Source organism: Tamandua tetradactyla, chromosome 20 (assembly GCF_023851605.1).
Source record: "Tamandua tetradactyla isolate mTamTet1 chromosome 20, mTamTet1.pri, whole genome shotgun sequence".
NCBI classification, from domain to species: Eukaryota; Metazoa; Chordata; class Mammalia; order Pilosa; family Myrmecophagidae; genus Tamandua; species Tamandua tetradactyla.
The window spans coordinates 40,011,404-40,027,464 of NC_135346.1; the positions used below are offsets into that span (position 1 = coordinate 40,011,404).

Genomic DNA, 16,061 nt, shown 5'->3' on the forward strand with positions numbered 1-16,061 from the left:
TCTCTGAACTGGCTCCGGGTCCACCTAAGCCCCTGCTTGGAATGCTGTCCTCAGTTTGCTCCACAACCTGCTCCCCATCAATCCTACTGCAGTACTTCATTTACAGACACCTTAAATGCCTTAAGATGTTTCAGTGATTAAATAAGAGGATTTAGGAAACCTAAAATGCCTAGCACAGACATAGTAGGAATCTGACTGGTTATTTCAACAGCCTACTTCTGATACCACTGTCCCTGCCTTCTAGAATGCTACCTTGAATTCTAAACCACACATTTAATACTGGATTATATAAACACATTATGTAACTCTCTAATTTGCTTCATGTGAGCAAGCTGCTCTTTCCAAATAAAATGTCAAATCCCACAAGACGAAAACTTTTCTTAGGCATCCCACAGTACCTATAAGAGTGCTGTACAGCTGGGAGCCAAGCCAACCAGGACTCATTGTTCAGAAACTAGAGGAATTCAGAAGTAGACATCAAGATAAAGTTTAGCACTACAAACCAGGAGCATGAGCCCTTTCCTGCTCCAAATCACATGTCATTGGAAAAACAAGAATAACCAAGTACATCTCTGGTCAAGAAATAAACTCTCTACGTTAAATATTAGCACACAACCCTACCAGTTTCCCTGGGTTTATATATAAAACACCACAGAGATCTTTTCTTAAGTCCTTCGGAATAAAGCAGAGTAAGGAGCACAAGAGTATCAGAGAAATAATTTACTCACTTAAAAAAGGGAAAGGAGACAGCATAAGAAACAATGAAGGAAGAATAACAGTGACAGCGAACCAAATTCACACGAAAGTGATGTGATTCACCCCGAACTTGGGAGCCCCCAGTTAGCAGTATGGGGGTTCCACCTTTCTCTTTCCCACCCCCCAGAGGGCAATCAGGGTGCTAAACTCAACTACTCATTTGCGAAACTGTGGGTTGGTAAGGGGAGAGCCCCAGATGAGGGTAAAGTAAGCCAGCCCTATTTTCTCTGGCTCTTTTTAAATTTCTTTAGTTAAAAAAAGATTCCAAATAACAGCATCAGCTGCTAACCTAAAATGTTATCTGCTTGTCCTGGCCCACAAGTCTGCTTCTTGAGTGCTTTGGGCTACAGAGTAAGGAAATGGAGAAGAGATAAAAGTCTACTTAGAAAGTACTGGACCCTAGACGCAGCCAGATCTCCAGAGCTCAAGTGGTCCAGGGACAATACCTTTGGATGGACAGGGGTTCTGCTCTCTAGATGAAGCCCAAACAGGTTAACTGTCTCTCCTGAGGTTACTCGTATAGACAAAGGGAAAGGTTGTCTTCTGTCCCAGCCCATATCTCTCACTTCACAAGGACGTATTCTTTCTAGAAGCCACTGATTCTAGACTCTTCATGACAATTTGACCCTTCTTTGAAAGGAGATGGTATTAAGATATTCCCCTCCCCCCTGCCCCCTCCACCCCGCCCTGCACAAGCTCCACTGGTGATGTTGGGATAACACCCTGGTCTGATGAGGTAAAATCCTACAGCAATAAGGTAAGTCATGGAAGGTTTAGAAGATGAGCCCTGGGGTTGGATTGTCTGGGTGCAAATCTCCTCTCCACCACTTAATATCTGAGCAACTTTAACTTCCTCAGGCCTCAACGTTCACATCAGCAAAATGGCAACATTGCAGGCAATTGTCGTGAGGCCCGCACCAGGGCCATCCCAAACCCTTAGCATCATGCCAGACTCAATGCAAGTCAGATACGAGTCCTACTCGGCACTTTTTCATAGCTTTTTTATAGTTATCTTCTCTCTGTGTGTCTCTTTGTCTCTGTCTCTCTAAAAGGAGGCAGGAAAACAAGGAAAAAGAGAGAGGTGGGGAAGGATTGGTACTGGAGGCAGGGAGGGGAGAAGTGCAGGGGAATACAGCTGTCTTCTCTTAAATCTTTGCAGGATCAAGTACTGATTTTATCTAATGCAAGCTTTGAGAAATGACCCTTGCACTAGGTGATATTTTTTTTGCCCCTAAGAAAGTAAAAGAGGCTTGTGTCACTTTATTTGTTGGAAAACAGCAGGCACCGTTACTATTACTATTGAAATTGCTCCTGCATCTACTACAGCATCACCTGATACTCTCGCTGTCTTTTTTCACTCTTCCCTCTTTCTGCCCTTCTTTCCTCTCTCAGGAGTCCATGTGCTCTCTCATTGACTTGGACTTTTTCTTTCACAAAAATAGCACAGTGAGGTTTAAATCCCGTCTCTAGCACTGTCTCTAGCACTGTCCAGCTGTGTGATCTTAGGTAAGCCTCTTTTCTTTCTGAAATTCCATTTCCTCATCTATAAAGTAGGAATAAGAGCACCTAACATGGGACTATGATGAAGATTAAATAAATAATAGCCATGAAATGCCTACGCATGACAAGCTATAAATGTGAGCTGTTTCTCAACTGCTCACCACTATAAAATGGATTTTCGGATTTGAGACACTACCAAATTCTGTATGTATCCCAACCCTGCACTAAAAGGGAAAGAAAATCATGACATTTAAAGTCTCTGTGAAAGCCTATACATACAAACACTTATAAATATATAAATGGCTTGGAATATTAGCAAGAAGATTCACCTCCGCCAAGACTCATTTTTCTGCAGATCAAGATTATTATTCTCCAGCCCAAATTAAAATCCTCTGTCCCAGATACCCCACTGCTAACGCTGCAGGGGATTTATTTATTCTAAAAGAATATCTGCTCCCATATTTTGGGAAACTGCTTGGTACGTTTCCACCAGAAAAAGGCCATAGTTCATTCATGACATATCCACAAATGCGAGTAGTTCGGGAGGGAGGTGTAGGCAAATAAGTCGCATGTGTCCCCCTATCTCCACCTCCTGGCTGGGCCCACCTGACCACGGTGAAAAGAAGTGGCCACGGCAGTGGAGGGAGAGATGTGGGAGGAGGAGAGAGCAGGACAAAAACATTGCTTTGATGGGTTTTTCCTTTTTGTGACATGCTTCGATTTTGTCATATGGAAATAGATCCTTAAAAGCAATTTGGGTAAAGCTAGATTTCAAACTCCCCCACCTGTTCCTGAAAGAGGGTGAGAAAGTGCGGGACTGAGAGGAAACAGAGTGAGATTGACTAGGGACAAGGTGGAAGTGCAAATGAGGGATTTCCTAGGGTGCCCAAGTCCTTATTCCATTCCCAGTGTCGCCTACAGCAGCTCAGACACCAGAGCTCTAAGGAAAGCTTCAGGCTAACCCACTTTATTCTCACAGGGGCAATAGGACCTACTGCCGTCTCACATTATGAGATCCACTACTCAAGGCCTCACTTTGACTGCAATGACATGAAGCAAGGAGTCAATACTTTGTTCTCATCCTTCCCCTATTCTGAATTCCACAATAAGCAACAGAAAGAGAGATAGGAAGTGATGAAGATATCGTCCACAAGACCCAAATATGTTGCCAAGAGATCAGAGATGAAAACATAGGGCTGGCAGCAAAATATACCATCTACCTGATGCTATTCATCTACAAGCCAGTAATTTCCACTAAGAATGGGGTGCATCTGGCAGCGGGGAGCTCAGTTCACCTTTCATGCCTGGCATCTTCCCACTTGGACAAAAACGAATTGGGTGGACAGAGAAGTCCGTTTATTATGATTCAGCTTTATGAGAGCTTTGATTCTTAGGCCAAACGCACACTGCTCTTGGCTGCATGGGAAATACAGACAGCAGTAGCACGAGCTGGCAAGGGGCTTGTCTGAGTGGGTTACTGGCAGTGAGAAGGGTTCATGAAGGCTTTAAAAAAAGAATAGACTATGCTTTGGAAAGATAAACATACCCAAATACTACAATCTTAGTTCTCTGTTCATTTCCATGGTCCCTCTGAAGAGAAAACACAAATAAAATATCTAGATGGCTAAACTGTGGTATAACAAGAGCGTAACTAGAAAGAGAAAGTTCTAGCCCCAGTTCTGCTACCGACTTCATTATGTGGCCACCTATACATCTCTGAAACTCCCTGGGTTTTGCTTGGCTGTTTTCTCATTATCTCTTGGCCTTAGTATCTTTATCAAGAAGAGACAGGTGCTAGCAGCCTCACAACCTCATATGGTTGTGAGAAGATTGAGATAATCGTCAAGAGCTCAGCACAGTGTCTAACATATAGCAAGGGCTCAGTAAAATTTAGTGATTAATATAATTACTTATAAAATAAGAAGACTAAATGAGTACTGTGTTGACTTTTAACCTTACCGTTGTTTTTTATTCTTAAGTCCAGTCAGGTGAAAGAGAAGGGCTCTGGACTTCTTGGTTGAAATTCTAGGCTCACTGTTTAGAAAGCATATGCAAAGTTTGCCACAGCATCTATATAATGGTGATGTTTATTGTTTGTAATCTTGAACTAACACTGATTATTGCCAGACGTCAACTGGCAGGTTAAAATAATGATCACAGTGCTTGGAAAGCACTGCACAAATAGGCATTTGCATATGTTGTGCTCCACACTCTAAGATGGCTGAGAGCTGAAAAATCTTGGGGCTGGAAAGAGGCCTGGCTTCTTCTAGGATCCCACAGCAAGTCATTTACTGTCTGATGAAAAGCCTTGACTTACTGCAGAACCATCTACACCTGGAATATCGCAATCATTTGAGTGGTGTTTCTTAAAGATCCGCCAACAGTAAACTCCATATGGAGTATCCACAGGTTACTGCCTTGCTAAAGTTTAAATGGCACTTCGCATCTCCTTTCCATTCCCCATGTTCAAGAAGACCCTCATGCCATGGCAAAGCCAAAAGGATAAATTAAAGCACGGAAGCTCTCCTGATGCATTGGTGGCAAAGGGTGGAAGTTATTCCAGTAGAAAGTATTGCCCCTTGGTAAACCCAACCCATTTTTCTTAGTTTCTCAGAGTTCTGTAGACTGGAGCTCGCCCACCCAGAGTGGCACGGCTAAATTCTACATACTCTAATAGAAATTCTGGTGTAGACAGTACCCTCAACTAAACCAAACTATTAGATATTAATGTTCAGACAACACCTACCTCACTCCAGACCAGCATGGTACCGAATATGACCTGTAACCCATCAAAGAAATTGTCCCCTATGATGATCACAGTGGCGCCTCCCGTCGTCCATCCTTCACTCGGGCTGATGGCTTTGATACAGGGAGTAGCTGCTTTTCCACACACATGAAAAAGAGAAGGAGTCTGCTATTAGAACCAAACTTTAATGACGGGAGACTTGAGAAAAAGAAAAAAAAATCTTTTATCTTTTTTCACTAACACAAAGTCCCTCAAGATCTCAGCATTTTCTAGCTGCCTTAGGACCTGAAACCTAAGGGTGCGATTTCAGTTTCAAAAAGTATTCCCATTGTTTCCATCAAAAATACCTATATTTCCCCCAAATCTCTATCCAACCTGAAACCTTATACAACACTAAAGTATATTTTAATTTATGAAATGCTAAAGATTAAAAAAATGGGTGTCTTTTTGGAACATGCTGGAAAATCTGTATGTTTCCTTTGGGAATAAACATAATTCCTGAAAAGAAATCTCACATGTTTTTACATAAACATTTCTGTCCAATGGGAAGCTAAGAAAGAGAGGAGGCTGGGGCAGGAAATTACGCTTACTCCATGCCTTTTGTCCATAACCCTGATACAGCAACATCCGTCATTAAAAGTCATTAAAATTTTCCAATAAATGTCATGGGTCCCATTTCACAGATGCAAAGAATGCAGATCTCTCAGGATGAACTTACGTAACTAAACAAGTGAGTCAGGACTGAACCACAGAGCCATTCACTTGTCCCTGATTTGCTGTCTTTCCCCAGGTGTAAAACCCTAGAACTGACTTTTCCAAAATTTCATATCTCTTCTTTTTCCAAATGGCCCTTGGAGATGAAATATCATTTGTAAGGACTGTGATTTTAAACAGAGTGGAGGTAGCATGCACTGATGAGAATGACATGCTTTCAACAGAATTGCTGGGGTATAAATGTAATGTTGGACTACGTCTTCGACATCTATCAGAGAACACCTTTGGGCCACCAAGAAGTTTTAACTCCACACTGCCACGCTGCTGTTCTCATGATTACTTTTAGGAACAGCAACAAGACAAAGTTCTAAAATGAGAATTATCATGCAAGGATAGAAAACAAGACCCTCCTCTTTATTAAAAGTCTATTAAGTATCCAAGACTGTCATTCTAAGTATTGAAGGCAATGAGAGCACCAGCTAATATTAACAGGGGAAAAAACTGGCAAAAAATTATTGCACTTTGTCAAATTTGGCAAAATATCATGCTTTAACTTTTGCAAGAAGAAAAAAAAATATTAAACCCAACCCAGTGGGACCATTGTTAACATGCCACCATACAAACAAGGAAAATGTACTTGATTTTGACTCAAATTAATATTATAAAATTGCACAGGGAAGTTTGGAAATATCCAAACCAAACATTTCATGTTGGCTGAACTCACAGCAATACATTTACAACTAAAACTGGTCAGTTCAGATGACTTTTCGGTCCTCCACTTTCTCCCAAAAACAAAATAATTAATCAAGAAAATGAAAACAATTCATGACTTGAAAATTCTTGCCCAATTTTTAGCACATACAATGATTGTTCTCAATATGTCCTAGATTTAGGACTTTTTCTTAAACAATTAGCACTTTAATAGTAAAAATATTTAAATGCATAATGGAGTATTTCCAAACCAATGATAAAATGTGACACATTTTAAGCAAACTAAAGAAAAATAGAGTGCATTTGAAAACTATGTTAAGATTTTCACAATGTAAGCAGTTTGGAAACACTTTAGTGAATCTCCCAAAATGTTAATACTGCACTTAATTCCTCACTCAATATATTTGGTTGCTAGAGCAGAACAGAAAAAGTGTTGCTAGATTCTTGGATACATCTGAGAATGGGATATTGGAAACCAGTCTGGAGAGAGTACAGCTTGATGGCAAAGTATGAAACCCAATGGTATCATTAAACTCTACGACCCTTTGAGTACCTACGCAAACCACATAATGGGGTTGCTATTTATTATTTGTATTAACTTTGGGATTTCTTTTTATTTTTATATATTTTTTAATTGAGAAGTTGTGAACTTACAAAACAATCATGCATAAAATACAAGATCCCCACATACCACCCTAATACTAACATCTTGTATTGGTGCGGTACATTTGTACAATTGAGGTAAGCACATTTTCATAACTGTACTATTAGCGATAGTCCATTTTAAACACGCAGGCCTTCTCACCATTGCCCACAAGGAGGCAGAAGGGTGGGCTTACATGGCTTTAAAAGACACTCCAATAGTCAAGACATTATGAAAATATGATCAAGGCCTGCTGGTTCTAGACTTGACTCCTTCCCTTTGTTCTCCATTTTTTCTGTTTATAGATATAGAAGGCATGTAGGTATGTATGTGCATGTGTGTTTTCAAACATTTCCCAAGGAAAATGGTAATATTTTCAAATTCTGTGAGCACCATCCAGAAATAAATCAATATGTCCACTAATCAGGGGCAAGAAAGGACATGAAGTTTCCAAAGGTAACCTGGTAGGGAGACAATATGTGACACCAACTTAGTCTTTTGGAGAAAATAACTTTGAAGAAAGTAACTCAGGAAAGAAATGGCACACTCCTCAATCCATTCTACCTCCACACTCAACACCATCTTCCCTCCCTGCCTGGAGACTGCTCGCCATGCTTAGAACAGGTAAGCCAAGCAGTTCACCCAAAGTTTAGACCTCAAAGAGTTCTAAAGCTGCTCCTATACATCTGCTACATCATATCAGCCTTGAGAGGAAGCTCTGGGTACTTTCCCACTGGTAAGTTTGGAAAATATGTAGAAGAATTATGAGCTGTCCCACTGAGAAAACGGGGTAGGGAGGGGATGCTATTAGCCTTTAGTACCTGGAAGGCAAGGATGCTAAGTATCCTGTAGTGCATGAGATGGTCTCCCCAAATGAGGAACTCCAAAGTGCCAATAACACAAGTTGGAAGACGCTGTGACTAACTAGAGGGGTCAGACATAAGGGCAGATATCAAGAACTGACACTTCCATATGGGCCAAGACAAGAAACACAAATGAGTACAGCAGCTCAGGGTCTCAGAACAAGCATGAAATGAATGGCCAATGACACTCAGAATTGGGGAAGCAATGGGAAATAAGAGAGACGCAGGCCGATTGCAGAACTCAGGCCTCGTCTAAAGGCAGCACCCGCCACTCCACTCGAGCTGCTCTCACTTCCCGCAAATGTGGGCCCAGTGGTCTGGCCTTCCAATCCTTCAAAAGAAGCCGGGAAGCCAGATTTCTACATGAAATTTCTCAATCTTTAAATACTGGCAAGCAATTCAACATTTTACGAAAAGGGTAGGCCAATCAAAATATTTATGGGCTGATTCAATTCATAAGCTGCCATTTTATATTTTTACCCTAGAGTCACAAACAGATTTGCCAAACTAAAAATCAGACCGGGAAATACTTGCACCTGTGACCAAAACAACAGGCACAAAAATGTTCAAAGTATATTGAGAGCACAACATTCAACAGTCTAGATGTCCCCCTAGAGTTTCACAGGGGAGCGGTTAAATAAAGTATGAAGTGTCATTAAAATGAATGGGGAAAAATTCTAAAACGTATGTTAGTAAGTGAAAAAAAGCAATTTGTAAACTAATAAATAGTGTGACCCTATTAAAAAAAAAAGACATGTATGAGCCTGTATGTGCATGACTCTGTGTGTGTGTGTGTATGTGTGTGGTTGTGTATGAACAGGTATGACAGACAAAGGTCTAGAAGGATATTTACCAACTGTTCCCAGTGGGTCCTGTGGAAGGGAATGTGACTAGAGTGGGGTTGAGGAAGAAGAGAGACTATTAACTTTTACTCTGTGGACATCAGTAAGGTTTGAATTTTTTTAATATGTATGTGTTAAGGTAATATGTTACAACAGTAGAAAAGAGCAGGATATTTAATTGTGCGAGAGATAATAGATGTAATTTTTAGAGAAAATTGACACTAACTTTAAAACATAAAAAAGAGAAAAGAAAACCGGGAGTGCTGACAACAGACCCTGAGCCTCTCCTCTCTTCTTTACGGATACGTTTTCTCTGAGGAAGCTCAGACAGCATCCCAGCTAGCAGCACTTGCTTTTCTTTCACTCCATATTCAGAGAGAAGTAGAGGGAAGATGATGAAAGATAGCTTTTAATCGTCATAGAGGATGGCTCAGCGGAATTTGAGAGTGAAAAGACTTACAGAAGTGTTCAGTCCTGCCCAGAGATGTCATAATCAGTTTCTGAGAGAAGATTCTGGAACTGGGGTGGTGAAGGGTGATATTTATATACAAAACCACCATTGGCAGCAAGTTCTTGATTTGATTAATGAAAACAGCCTTTCTCTCTCGAAGTATCCACAAGGTTAGCAACCTAATTCCTGGGTTAAATGATCGTTAAAAATAAAAGTTTGTTTTTTGTTGTTGTTGTTGCTTCTTTTATCCCCTGCCCCAGCCACTAAAGTAGAGGAGATTTCCCTTCCCTCAACTATGACAATAACATGATTACCCACCACAGTTTAGCATAATGGCTCTGAAATGCTCATGGCACATTGCAGAGTTAAAGTGGAAATTATTAGGTAGCTCTTCTTTGTTATAATAATGATCACTCCACAAATAAAAGCTCTTCTCCCAAAGGTACTGCAAGGCACAAAATGCTAATTCTGAAGATTATGTGTGTGCTTTTATTAAATATTACTTTGCCCTGCCTGTTTGAGGGCTTCTCTGCTCTGATTGTTTTATGAGCACCATGTTAATGTCATTTCCATCTTGCTAGCAGCAGGCACACATTTCAGCGTTTGTATGAGAGTTGATCAAAGGCCACGTGCTGGGGGAATTGCTGAGAAAACACGGACAAGTGATAAAAATCTAACAGATTAATTGGTTTAAATTTCATTTCAGGGTGTTGAACTTTGGCTCGGGACTCTAATACTACATCGTGAGTCAGGGCCTAATTACCAGATTTCCAATTTGCCTCTAAACAATGGTTGTGGTGAGAACGAAGAGAGAGGGAAGAAAGAAAAAAAAAATGATACGAAAAGAAAAAAGAAAGAAATCGTTCAGCCTCCAGCACATAACTAAGAACTAATGTTCTGTGTGCAGACAATTGCACCAGGGGACATTTGCTTTCACCCGCTCTATATCCAGAGCATCTGTATTTCCTTCAAATAGCTGCAGAAGACGGAAGAAATCACGGATGCCCTCAGCGGTTTAAAATGTTCTGATTTACAGAATCAATGTGACATGATTCAAGTGCCTGCACACTCACACCAGAAGCATCAGGCTCTTCATTAAGCAAGGTGACTTTATAAGCTGGAATCGCGCCTAGGCCTCCAATAGAAATGATCTATTTCATTGCTAGAAAGCAAGGGCCAGGAGAGCCATGTTTACCTCGGGGTTTATGGGTGGCCTTAGGAATAAGGGTTAATTGAGCTCAGAGGTGCCTGCCCATTGAGGTGAATTAGTGGTGTGTGCAGCTATCAGCGGGGTCCTGGGGCTGCTCTTACTTTTGCCTCTGAAATCTCTTTGTGCTGTGATCAATACCTCACTTGTTTGGGGTTGTCGTAGGGATGACCCGGCTTTAGCATTTATCATCTTTTATTCCAGAAACAAGGCTTTTCTAATGGTCGATGCCCCGTTACGGAAATTTAACCAGAAATGCATTGTTTGTCCTTCACAACCCCAATCCTGGATTTAAATACACTTGGGAAATAATACTCTGTCAGTTAGTAAAATATGCAAATTTAGAAGTGTTCCGATCTAATTCTTGACTCTCAAGATGAAATTCCACTATAGTGGAAATAAAAGTTCTTTTCCATTCCCTTTGTGTATGCTATATGAAAAGATGTAAGCTTTTCTTTTTTTTTTTGCATTCTATTAAGCAGAACTCTCTATTAATGAGCATTGCAACAGAGCAGATAACTGAGGTTTACAGTGGCGATTCTGTCAGATGCCAGCAGAAGCGCTACTAGCCTCTGAGTCAAGAGAGAAGGACACAGTTGTCTTAAGTTGATTTTAACATTAAGGGAATTCTAATATTTGAAAATGAGCAGGAGCCTCAGCTGTTTGAATTCCACATCTACCACTTAGTATGACCTTGAAGCAGTCACTCGAATTCTACAGTTTCCATGTGGGTGCCCATCTCCTGGACTTCAGGAAAAATTGACAGAAAGTGCCTACTTTTGTTTTATTATTTTGCTATGTAGCCAGACCCACCGGTGTGTCAGCTGCTGCTTTAATTATCATCAGTTCCTTATTAGCCAGAATTTACTAATTTACTAGAATAACCTATACCTTACTCATACCAGATTATACAGGTTATTGTAAACCTTTCTGAGGAACTTCCATGTCAGCTACTTGCTAAGATATCCAGTTAAACTTACAAAGTAGGTGAATTTGACATCAGTCTCTATAAAGGACAGTGAGTTTTTAAAGATCGCATTTGCCTGAAATGAATATTAATGGGAAACTTTTCAAAAATGAGGAATTGACTTTCATGTTATTGTCCCAAATTACTGAGACTTGGCAAAAAATGTAGTGAAGCCTATGAATTCAGCTCATGTCTGCAGGATACTTGTGACCTCATAAAATCTCGGGTTGTTCTCCCTTTTCTCGACTTGATTTTGGTGATGTTGTGTTTGGGAGCAACCTTGTTCCAGAGACTGATGGGGACACAAAGTGCTCCCTTGTTGGATGCAACCTACGGAAGACGCCTCTCCCTGTAAATCCAAACAGTTGTTCTTACTGTTTGAGTGAAATGATGATTTTCCTGACCACTCAAAGCTCGGTAGCACCAAAACTGGCCTACTTTGATCCTGAGGGTTAGTAGCTAGTGAACAGAAAGCAGTTAGAATTTCGACCTCAACTACAGCCCCCAGAGTATGTAGACACCATTTGCAGAAGGCTAACATCACTACACACTCATAGCCAGCCGATTAAATTAATTAATTAATTTAAAATGACCGTTTCCTCACACAAGGCCTTTATACCACTCGTGTTCCTGCTTTAACTTGAGTTCCTAGAGATTTGTTTCTTCCTTCCTTTATGTTCTTCAATAATTGCTTTATGCAGTTATGCATTTTATTGGTTTATTAGGATTTTTGTTGGCTTGGTTTGCTATTGGTCTGTATTTATTGCCCTGTCTATCAGCCTATATGTAAGAGAGTCTGTGTGTGTGCACACATGCACATGGGTGTGTTTGTCACTTTGAAAAGAAATGTAACCCATGATACAGAGATTTCTCAACACCAGATGCAATTAAACCTTTTAAATATTAAATGAGGAGACTGAGAATTTCAAGTGTTTTTCATCCTTTATTCCAAAGTAACTTCATTTGGCAAGAAAGCCTTTTGCTTTGACAACATTAATGGCTCTCACAGAAAATGAGAAAGGAAAAATCCATTGTCACTAGATGGAAATGTAGCTCCAATGATGGTCTGCATTACGACAGGCTAACCCGACGGTGATATCCGCTCAGCAGAGCGCCGTGGAGTGCAAGTCTCAAACTATGGGATTTGCTAATTATAGACCAAGCCAAATTGTATCTACTTTCTGTTCATTTAGCAGCTTCCTTATTCTATTCTACATTAGCAAAATTCCTCAACAATCAGTGGACATAGCACCTGAGCAAGGGAAAAACAGAAATCCTGGTGCAACCATTGTAATTCAAACATTCCCAGAAAAATGCTTTTAGATTTCTGAGTTTGTCTATCTGAGATCCAGAAATCTGCACAGGTTCACTACACAGGGTGATTTTAACAGTTTAGCAGTGAAAAATCTTGACATTTTGATGTACCTGTAACTTCTAAATTGCTCTTGAAAGTCTTATTGAAGGCTTTTTGATTTAATGACAACCAACACAGCATTGTTTCATAATATGCAAAACTTTGTTTGCTAAATACACTGCAGAAGCTCAGAATTTTATAACTCAAGGAGCTATGGATGCACTATTTTCCACATGATGTTTGATCTGCCAAATCCAAAATTAAGCTGTGCACAATATTAATCCTAAAGCAGCTAAAGACAAATAGTGCCATCAATTCTTATTACATTTTTTTTTCCTTTTGTTCTATAATTGTCAGCCACTCCATTGCAAAGCAAGGGGGAAAAATTGTCATGGAGGATGGGAGAATCTTCAAAATGATTTATTCATGGACTCAATTGTGATTATTTGTTGCAACAATAGTAAATTCACTTGTTTCTGATTATACAATAAGTAAAAATTCCTTTCTCCCTGCCAAAGAGAACTTTCAGGAACCAAATTATTTTTAGCCTAATTTTCCTTATTATCCTGTTGTAAGGACTGTTCAAGAAATGAAAGCCAGGAAGAAAGAGAAATAAAAATACCTTCCAAAAATGGACACTCAATATTGTAAAAGAGAAGAAATAATACTATAGGTTAAAAAAATATATAACTGCATCTTCAAGGAATACCCAAGTCTTTATTCACAAGCAATCTCGCTAGGTCTGGAAAATCATAAAGTCAAATATGACCAAGTCTAGTGGAAAATCTGTGACGTTAATCTTGGCTGGAGTCGCATTTTTAACAGGCCTTGAATGTGTGCATCGGATTATCCAGATGGCCATACAGGAATCGCCCTGATAGGATTAAACCTTTATGCTGAACTCTGCTCCATCTGTTCGCCAAGGTTTGCCTTTCCTTATCTGAATATGAATTTTTAACCTCCTTGTGTCTGGGAACAGGATTAAATTCAGCATAAAATACAGATGCATGTAGATAATCTAAAATTGCATTAGTTAGTCTCAGTTGCTATCGGCATGGCCTTTTTCTAGAAAACATTTTTACAAAGAACTTAAGACTTTTGCTAAAAAAGAAATCTTAAAGTATGGAGGATCCACTTTTCTGGTTAGAGAGTTTTGTCTTTCTCTTCCTGTTGAATTTTAGGACTTACTCAACTCACACGCATAACAGGGATTCACATTGATGTTTGCACACAAAGAGAAAAAACTGTAAGCTATGGCATCCTCTCAGCAGAATCTGATGGTAAGAATAGATAAGTAATTCCAATGGGATGAAAGATCAAGCATAAGAGATACACTTGTGTTTGTTCTTACTTTTCATTACAAGAGGGTTGGTATTAGTCATCGTCTGATAAAATTAGCTACAACAAACTTTTCCAGCGTTTTCATTAGTTTTTCTCAATTTTTAAAGAAGCCTTTTTTGAGGGGGGAGGACTGGGGAGTGGCCATTATTTAAAGCTCCGCCTTGAATAAAACAGGCTGACATTTGTTTTACCCTCCTATGCATTCATCCCGAGAAGCAGGAAAGTTATACATTTATCAGCTGGAAAAGTTGGTCTAGAACAAGGCCTGTGAGTTGCTTGGTAGATGGTTCTGGGATTTCCAACTTTGTGACAAAGGAAAAGGGAGGGATCTGACCGCCTGGGCTAAGCAAAGCAGATTAGTGTCAGAAACTTCCCAGGCAAATAACGTACAAATGAATGGGTAAGTTGCACGAAAGAGGGATTTTTCAAACTCCTGCTTTGAGGCTAGTTTATGGCAACATGATCTTTGGGCGTGCCCAATGTGTGCTTGCGATGGAAACCACAAAAGGCGGCAGCCAGCAGAACCTCAGCCCTAAGAAAACTGAGTCCCTCTAGCTGTTAGCACGGCTCCGTCTGTCCCCCAAGGCCCGCACTTGTCTTAACTCACTGCTCTCTGCCATCATGGAAATTGGGGACGAGCAGCTCATCAAATAATTTGTGTTTGTCTACACACAGGTCCTGTTATTTAAGTAGTACTCATAACTGGACAGTCAGAGGATAGAAAGCAGCAAAACTTCTCGGGCTTAAGAGGACTGATGCTTATTGGTGAGACTGTACATACACATACCTTGAAATGCATGCCTTTTGCTCTTTAAATTGACAGGAATTCAAGCCCAGTATGAAGGGGCGGTCCTCTTTCTGGAAGTTATGTTGTAAAGCCCACTAAGTTATCTCTTGTAAAATGGACAGGCTCACACACACAATCCTAGTGTCTATTATTCACACTGCATCCTAAGCGAGCACACCAGCCCCATGTTCAATCCTATTATGTAAATCTGCTCTGTCCAATGCAGTAGCCACTAGCCATATATGGCCACTTCTATTTAAATTTTCATTAATTAAAATAAAATATAAATAAAAGTGTATCTTCTCCATCACACTAGCCACATTTACAAGTATACATTTCAATAGCCCCATGTGGCTGGTGATTATCATATTGGACAGAACATTCCATCATTTCAGTAACAGTTCCATCATACCAGCCAGCACTGATCTAAGGATCAAGTTTAAATAACTGAGCCTGTAATTGAGAAGGACTCATCAGAGCTGCCACTTACAGGGTGCCCTTCATGTACCAGGACAGTGCTGGGCACATTTAATCTCTCATCCCGCCAAGAGGGATCACAAAATCAAATGCCCACAGGGTAGAGCAGGAAGGTAAGTGAACAAAATGGACGGGGTGCAATGCAACTTGAGTGGCAGCGATCATAGCTAACTGACGGGACGGTCACTGCTCAGCTTCAACTACCGTTGTCGTCCGAGAACTGAGGATACAACACGACCAGCTTTTCCATTTATAAAAGGAATGCGCATATGGAGATTTTCATTTAAAATCTCTTTATTTTTAACTGTCAGAAATGAATATATAAATTCTTGAAGCACCTCTCGGCAAATCACACTTAAATATGGCTGAGTGCGCGATCCAACCCATGATTCAAAAGTGTATGTAAATCTTCAGAGGGCCAGACAACATCTTTTAATGATTAATTTCAGCAGCCACGCAACTAATACTACCATTCACTCACCAAACAATAAATAAAAACCATAAGCATCACCAATTCTGCTTCTGATTTTTAAAGCCTCTCCCAGAATATGTAAGTCCCCATCTAGTCTTCCTAGAAGATTCTCCTATAAGCAGCTTGGAAAACAAGGTCGGTGCCCCTGAAGGATTTCTACTGTCATCATGCAAGACAGCATAGGTAGTGACTTTTGAAAGAAAGCATGCTTTGAGTATGAGCAGCATCTC

The 16,061-nt window shown here is 40.2% G+C and overlaps 1 protein-coding gene across 9 annotated transcripts in view; it reads right to left on the reverse strand.

Annotated features, from left to right (window-relative positions):
* Positions 1 to 16,061, reverse strand: part of EBF1 (EBF transcription factor 1) — a 387,329-nt gene that overhangs the window by 92,737 nt on the left and 278,531 nt on the right. For 5 of the 9 annotated variants that reach the window (XM_077137553.1, XM_077137548.1, XM_077137550.1 and 2 more), the window contains exon 9: positions 5,003 to 5,136. In XM_077137553.1, the coding sequence (XP_076993668.1) occupies positions 5,003 to 5,136 (134 nt within the window). The remainder of the gene's footprint in view (positions 1 to 5,002; positions 5,137 to 16,061) is intronic. The other 4 variants (XM_077137554.1, XM_077137549.1, XM_077137551.1 and 1 more) reach the window with 1 other exon arrangement.